At 45.9% G+C, this 8,007-nt stretch overlaps 1 protein-coding gene across 1 annotated transcript in view; it reads left to right on the top strand.

The window, feature by feature from the left end:
* The window catches only part of WNT10A (Wnt family member 10A), a 106,471-nt gene that overhangs the window by 72,201 nt on the left and 26,263 nt on the right, over positions 1 to 8,007 (top strand). The window contains exon 3 of the mRNA XM_069616858.1: positions 3,630 to 4,003. Within this exon, the coding sequence (XP_069472959.1) occupies positions 3,630 to 4,003 (374 nt within the window). The remainder of the gene's footprint in view (positions 1 to 3,629; positions 4,004 to 8,007) is intronic.

Raw genomic sequence — 8,007 nt, 5'->3', positions numbered from 1 at the left:
CTTTATTTAGAAAGACGGCTTGTGTTGCTGTGTTTTGAAAGCAACGCCAGACAAGTCGTGATATGCGGGGAGATGTTTCACTCCTGGCTCGAGTCCAGCCCGGGGCGGGTTCACCTACAGTTTAATTAGCGAGGAGCAGGACGAGGTGGGGGGGAGGGCGTGCACAGCGGGCCCGGGGCAGCGTGTTGAGACGGGTTGGCTTTGGTGATGGAGGAGCCTCTGAAGAAACTCGCGCCCAGTACTTTCCACTATATCACGATAACTTCATGAGTTGCAAGGATTCCAAGGGGGGCGGGGGGGGAAAGTGCGCCCCTGGGCAGTCTGGACTGGATCCACTTCCTGCCCCCAAAGCACTCCTTTCCTTGTGAGCCCCCCCCCCCCCCCCCGTTCTGCCTTCACAAATAATGCACTGGCAAAGGGGTGCGGCCTAACTGCCCAGGCCATTGGGGAGGAGAGACGCATACATGTCAGCGTGCCAGTCTGGAGATGCTAGTCCAATCCAGGGTTTACTGTTGCATTCTGGGACTTGCAGTCCTGGGTTTATCCTAGGGAAATCCGAGACTACAGGTGCCCTCTTATCTTCCTTGGTAACTTGTTCCAGAGACAGGGTGGATAGTGGGGAGAATCCCCTGATTTCTCCTTCTTTTACCTCTTGCCTTCCTCTCTTCCCAGTCTGGCAATGGTGTGGCTTCTGGTGGTGCACCGTACTCCAGAGATGGTGAGATGTTTCCCCATCAACCATCAGAGGGCGATCATTTGTAGGGTTGACCTTTGGCACGCGAGTCATGGGCCGGTTGATGTTGTAACTGTGCTATTTAAAACTAACAAATACAGATTTCTTGGATTCAATGAAGAACTGTGTATCATATAATGTACCTATAAAATGAAATGCTTCCCATAGCCTAAAGACGCATGGATAGGGGCGTGTCGCTGTACTTGGGTCAACCATGCACAGAGTAGAGCTGGCAGTACCCGGGCACAATACGAAGCAAATAGAGGGGACCCCCATGGATCACCCCCACATACACATTTAAAAGAAGTAGTATCACTGCCTGGGTAACTTTGGTAGCTTGGAAAACTAAAGTAACCTTCATCTGCAGCTTAGCAGAAGAGGAGGTGTCTTAAAGATCTCAGTTTGTGAGATCTCTGATCTGATAACGGAAAAATATCCAGCACTGGTCTGATCTGATAAGGAAGAGATATCCAGCACTGGTTTGATCTGATAACGGAGAGATATCCAGCACTGGTCTGATCTGATAAGGAAGAGATATCCAGCACTGGTCTGATCTGATAAGGGAAAGATATCCAGCACTGGTCTGATCTGATAAGGGAAAGTTATCCAGCACTGGTCTGATCTGAGAAGGAAGAGATATCCAGCACTGGTCTGATCTGATAAGGAAGAGATATCCAGCATTGGTCTGATCTGATAAGGGAAAGATATCCAACACCGTTATGATCTGATAAGGGAAAGATATCCAGCACTGGTCTGATCTGATAAGGGAAAGATATCCAGCACTGGTCTGATCTGATAAGGGAAAGATATCCAGCACTGGTTTGATCTGATAAGGGAAAGTTATCCAGCACTGGTTTGATGTGATGAGGGAAAGATATCCAGCACTGGTCTCATCTGATAAGTAAGAGATATCCAGCATTGGTCTCATCTGATAAAGAAGAGATATCCAGCACTGGTCTGATCTGATAAGGGAAAGATATCCAGCACTGTTCTGATCTGATAAGGGAAAGATATCCAGCACTGGTCTGATCTGATAAGGGAAAGATATCCAGCACTGGTTTGATCTGATAAGGGAAAGTTATCCAGCACTGGTTTGATGTGATGAGGGAAAGATATCCAGCACTGGTCTCATCTGATAAGTAAGAGATATCCAGCATTGGTCTGATCTGATAAGGAAGAGATATCCAGCACTGGTCTGATCTGATAAGGGAAAGATATCCAGCACTGGTCTGATCTGATAAGGAAGAGATATCCAGCACTGGTCTGATCTGATAAGGGAAAGATATCCAGCACTTGTCTGATCTGATAAGGGAAAGCTATCCAGCACTGGCCTGATCTGATAAGGGAAAAGTTATCCAGCACTGGTTTGGCCTTTGCATTCTGGTGAGTGCCGCCCAATTTCTCTAATGGGGATTGCAACACTACAACTACCACAATTCAAAGGATGGGCCAACATAGACAAAATGCAAACAACGGGTATGAATAAATTGGGCTTTGCAAGGTGCCAAAGGGGAGCACAGTCTCTTTGTGGTGGCCCAAGGAGGGGGAACGGAAGAGCAGGGAATCTGATCGTTCACAGGCCTTGGAACATTCTGGATCAGTTAAGTGCAAAGGGAGAGGGAAGTGCAAGTAAGTGCACATTGACACAAGTGCTTTACATGCAAAGGATCAAGCAGAAGCATGTCAAGTGCAAAGCAGATATAATATGTCATTGGAATGATGAAGAATGGGTCGTTTTCAAGATAGTAGCACACCTGATTCCAGGGATCAGGCGGGAAAAGAGCTCTTTAAACACTAAGGGCCTGATTACAAAATATATATTCTCAATAGGCCTTTCCTTTAGTAACATTCTTTTGTAACTCAGGCCTAAAGTCCTCTAGGCTTTTCCTGAATGGGCGATGATTTTTTTCAGATCTAAGGGTGATCAGAAGATTGTGTCAGATAATAGATCCTGTGGATTCCAAAGTTCTGCCACTGTATTTATTTTTTCTAAAAGCCCCTATGATATGGGTTGGCTTGAATGCTGGTCTCATCATCAGTGGCCATGGTTATTAGGCATGGCCTGGAGGGTGCCCCACTTCTCCACACAAGCTTTCAACAAGAATAGAGGAATCTGATAAGTGTATGGTGTGTGCCACTGTGCACCCGTGCCAGAGTCTCACGTGAGCTTGCAAAAGGGGAAGTGGATGCACTGCTGACCACAGAAGGAGGAGACCCACATTCTCACTGTGCTTCCCTGCTTGACCACAATTGTCCTGGCCAATCTCCTTATCACAGTTCCATAAAGCAGGGCCTGGGACCTCCACACAGAACAATGGAAAGGGTGGTGGTAGATGGGGTGTGGGGATCATGGTCTGTGGTGACACCAGGTTCCCAGGCCTTGGTCATGCCTTATGTTCAATGGAAATTGACCAAGGCAATTATGTCAAGCATGTGTTAGTTTTCATGGCAAGCCAAGGACAGGCAACACGTTAGCTGCTCCCACATGGAGCCTTCTGGAAACATTAGAGACAGTGTTCTGTGTGGTAGTTGTTTTTATTTATTTATTTGTTGTTTGCTTGTTAGGTGCTTATACAATAAGAAAATACTGTTTCAAAGCACACATGGAGAATGGGCTATTGGCAGACATATGAAGGTCAGAGTTCAACGGGAATAAAGTCTGAGTGTTTCCCATCAAATGTTAATATTTCAACAACAAAATGTTGTGATGACCAGATGTGAAACTCCATCAGAGCTATTAGTTTCATTTAAAGAGGTCAAGGGGGAGACTACGTTCCAAAGCATGCGACTCTTGCCCAATGGGTCAGGCATGAGATAACTGCCATTGGAAGCTCTGCTTTGCTCATTCTCTGAATCCTTACCCCTCCTGATATCTCCCATTTCTGGTTTCTTGCAGGCTTCCGAGAGAGTGCGTACGCCTACGCCATTGCTGCCGCGGGAGTGGTCCACGCCGTGTCCAATGCCTGCTCCATGGGCAAGCTGAAGGCCTGCGGTTGCGACGAGAAGAGGAGAGGCGACGAGGAAGGCTTTCGGCTCAAGCTGCACAGACTACAGCTGGAGGCCATGAACCGGGGCAAGGGCATGGTGCACGGGGTCCTGGAGCACATGCCCGCCGAGGCCCCGGGGCCGCAGGAGACCTGGGAGTGGGGAGGTTGCAGCCCAGATGTGGAGTATGGAGAGCGCTTTTCCAAAGACTTTCTGGATGCTAGGGAGATGTACCGGGATATCCACGCGAGGATGCGACTCCACAACAACCGAGTGGGCCGGCAGGTGAGTGAACCATTGCCAGTAGTACATGGTGGGTTGCCAGCCACCAAATATCTTGCTCTTTTTGGTGTGGATACATAATCCCTCGAGAGAGGGGTGAGAAGGAACTTTTTGCATTCTTCATATTCACAATTTGTATCATCCCCACCACCCCCATCGATTTCCAGATGAAAACTGGGAAAAGGCCTCACTCACATTTCTTGATGTAGTGAAACTGTTCACTTGATTAGTATTGATAGCAAAGATCAATGACAGCTAATATTCATACCTAAGGTATTACTTTTAATTGTACTTCAATTTTTTCATCAGCTTATTTCATTACTATTACTCTAATACTCTTGGCTGTTTTAAATTCCTAACTATACTTTTTCAACAAACATTCTCAGCCTGTTTAGATCTTAGTAATAAGGCCAGCAGCTTTTTTATTACCATCTACTAATGATTTTAATCCAATCAAAGACTTCTGAAAGGCAGTTTACATTTTATTTCAGCTTTGAAATCCAGGTGAAACAGCGATGTTATTTCCCCTGTCGACAAAAGCAAAAAGGGCAGATTTCACCTTTTTTAATCAAAAATGCTCTAACATTTTTCATATAATGTTGAGAACATCTAGATATGCCATTTGTTAATGATAGTGCCTAGGTGTATCTCTTAGCATAAAGGGCGCGCGCCAGCCAATCAGGGACATCGGAACGCGGGCAGACACTGCTAGTGTAAGCCCACGTTCCAATCCCCCAGGCGGGCGGTTCCCTTTGCCTGCCATCTTCCCCCCACTGATCCTGCTCCCCCCCCCTATCTCTTCCCCCGTCCCATTTACCCGATTGCGGTAGGGACGCAGCTCCTGTCCCTGTGTGGCCGCCATGGAAATGGAAGAAGGGTTCCATACAGAGACCCGCCTTCCAACTCCATGGCGGCCCTGTTGGTATAGTATTTTCTCTCCATGAATGGGACGCTGTGAGGCGTAGCGCACTACACGGGTGCTAATGGCAATATGCCCCTCGGTGGCGGGCCATACGCTGTAGGCAACGGGCCACCACCCTGGTTAAGGGACCTTCGCTGTGTTCAGGTCCTTAACTTTGGTGGCAGGTGGTTACCTATAGGGTGGGCCGCGACCTCTGGGCATATCGCCCCAATATTAAGAGGTTGCATGCAAGGCGTGTGATTCTGAGACAAGTGAGTGTGACATCGAGAGAATATACGGTGTCATAGGAGAATGTGCTCAAATGCCAGTGCCATGCAGTTTATGTATGTATTGTGATAACAAGGGCATATAGGTGTGTCATGTGGCATTGACAGTACATAGGTGTGGCATGTGATCACAAGAAGGCATGTGCTGATAATGAGAAGAAACAGGTGTAAGGGACTTATATGTCTCATTTGATTAGGAAAATATCATGCGATGTTAAGAGCATGTATGTAGGCCCTATTACATAGAGAGCTTGGGGCGTGCAATGTGATGTTTGGCTTTATTTTATTTTATTTCTTGTCATGGATTATTATGACCGTTTTTTTTCTCCAAAACGCTACAATACAGAGAAAACAGTATAAACATGTCAACTATATAAATGCATCACGCAGTCTCAGAAGATTTCAAGCATCGAAAATACAATGGCCTAAGAAAAAGAAAAATACAGAATAAGTTATTTTAAACATAATTTGAATTAGATTAGTGAAGTGGATAGGTGTTTATCTAATTATGAAACATTCCATAATTTAATAGCTAAAAGTTGGTTTTAACCGTAGAAAATGAGTTGCCATCAAAGAGTTTTGGCAGCTTTTGGACACTGACATAATCGGCGAGGAAGAGAACCTGTCAATAATGGAAAAGAGGAAAGGATTTGGGTTGTCATCTGCGTAAACATGAGCTTTGAAAACCATAAGACTGAATACGAGAAGTGAGTGGAACAGTGTATAAGCGAAACAATAAAGGAGCAAGAACTAAACCCTGAGGAACTCCATAAGATAATAGTCTAAGGCGGAGAAGATGAGCCGTTCCATGAGACTGAAAGAGAACGAGGAGAGAAATAAGAGGAGCGGCTCCAGATATACCAGGTGGTTATAAGGAGTTCATCAAGGTAGACGATGTCAAAAGCAGCTCATCGATCTACAAGACTAGAAGAAAGTACATGTGGACGAGCACGAAGAGAGCACATGGGTGTGTCATGCCATAATAATACCACATAGATGGACCATGCAATATTCAGAGTATTTGATGTAACTTTCAGAGCTGTCAGATAATGCATTTAATATACACGTTTTTATTATGTTTTATAATGCTGAGAAACACACATGTTCCATGTGATGTTGGCAGCGGGTTGTTAGGATATGTGTTGTTTGCTGTACATTGGTGTGTCATGCGCTAATGAGATCATGTATGTTTCTCAGGGTAAATAGAACACATATGTGTATTCAGTTGTGTAGAAACCACTGTGTATGGCAGGGAGTGATGAGAACACATAGGTGTATCCTGCAATAATGATAACCCATGGGTGTGTCACGCAATATTCACACGGTAACGGTGTGCCAAGCGATAATGAGAAAACATTGTTGAGGCCTTAAATATTGAGAGCACGCGAGTAGCCAGTGTTAATAATACACAGGCCTTTCATGTGATAACAGGAGAAGACAGATATGTCATGTGAAATTGAGAGAACATATCTGTCCGTATGATAAAGAGAATACACAAGTACATATAGGAGGTTTAAGAGAACATTAGTGTATCATACAGTGCTGAAAGCTTATAGATGTGTGGTGATGTTGGCAGCACAGAGGAGTGTCATGCGATAATGAGGGAAGATAGATGTGCCATGTGAAATTGACAGCTCATATGTGTGCCATATAATAATAAAAACACAGAGGTAGGTTATACTGAGCGAACACAGATGTGTCATACTAGTGACACCACATAGGTGTGTTATGGGATATTGGCAGAACATACGTGTGTGACACGTTAATGATAGCACGTAGTTGTGTTATGATAAATTGGCAGCACATAGGCGTGCCTTGCAGTACTCAGAGCAGATAGGTATGTCACGTGACAATGAGATGGAATGGGCGTGAAGGTCAGCTAGGTCCATCGCGTGAAAGTGACTCTAGGGGCGCATACATTGCCATGGACGCACATGCCCCTCCCACCCTTCGGATGAGGACATGGTGCTGCACTCCTCGAGGTAGGGCCGGCCCCCTAGACTCTTTTGAATTGGCAGATCTTAAGCCTCGAGAAACATCTGTTTCCAAACAAGCAACACGCAGTAATTAGGCCCGACCTGACAAGATCCCGCACTCATGAGCCCTTGAGGGTGGGCATGAGATGGCACGTCCGCACCTACTGCAGCCCGCACATGCCTGCCCTGGGCGAATGGGAAGGAGAGCTGGGCAGCGGGCGCTGCGTCAGGCATCACCTGGGAGTGCTTAGAAAACGAGTGGAGGGGCGTGCTGTGGACTGGGGAACAGAGGAGGTTGGTAGTATCCATAGAGGGCGCCCACACACACACACATACTCTCTCTCTCCCCCTTCTCGGCTCCCCCAAATACTGACTAAAATGAGGTGCAGACAGAAGAACCCCCGCGCGCACCCCTCCAGTGGCGGCTGATGCGTTTTTTTTTTTTAACCTGATGGGGTGTAAATGATGCGCCTAATAAGTGGGAGTGTCTGAACCAAACAAGGGGGTTTCGAAGTGTGGAGGGAGAGTCCCCTGTGAAGAATGTTTTAGTAATGGGTTAAAATGGTGCATTTTACAGCACTTTCTGTAGAAACATTTGATAAAAAGCCACACAGTTTGCGGTCAGTTTGATAGCACTTGAAAAGTTCTAATATATGCAAGTCACCAGCAGTGAACGTGGCCATTTTGCAATACATTTCCATGATGACTTTGCCCACAACATTTTTAAGAGTTAAAACATGTTCATGCTGGCTGTTCCCATCCATATCCATGTATGTTGCACCAATATATGCTAAAATTACCATATAAGGCCTCCCAGCCAGTAAAAGATGCCATGCCTCAGAA

The sequence above is a fragment of the Ambystoma mexicanum genome, chromosome 9, assembly GCF_040938575.1.
Source record: "Ambystoma mexicanum isolate Mex_15411 chromosome 9, UKY_AmexF1_1, whole genome shotgun sequence".
Taxonomy (NCBI): Eukaryota; Metazoa; Chordata; class Amphibia; order Caudata; family Ambystomatidae; genus Ambystoma; species Ambystoma mexicanum.
Note: the sequence above shows the minus strand (reverse complement) of the source record. Positions and strands in the feature narration are given on the sequence as shown.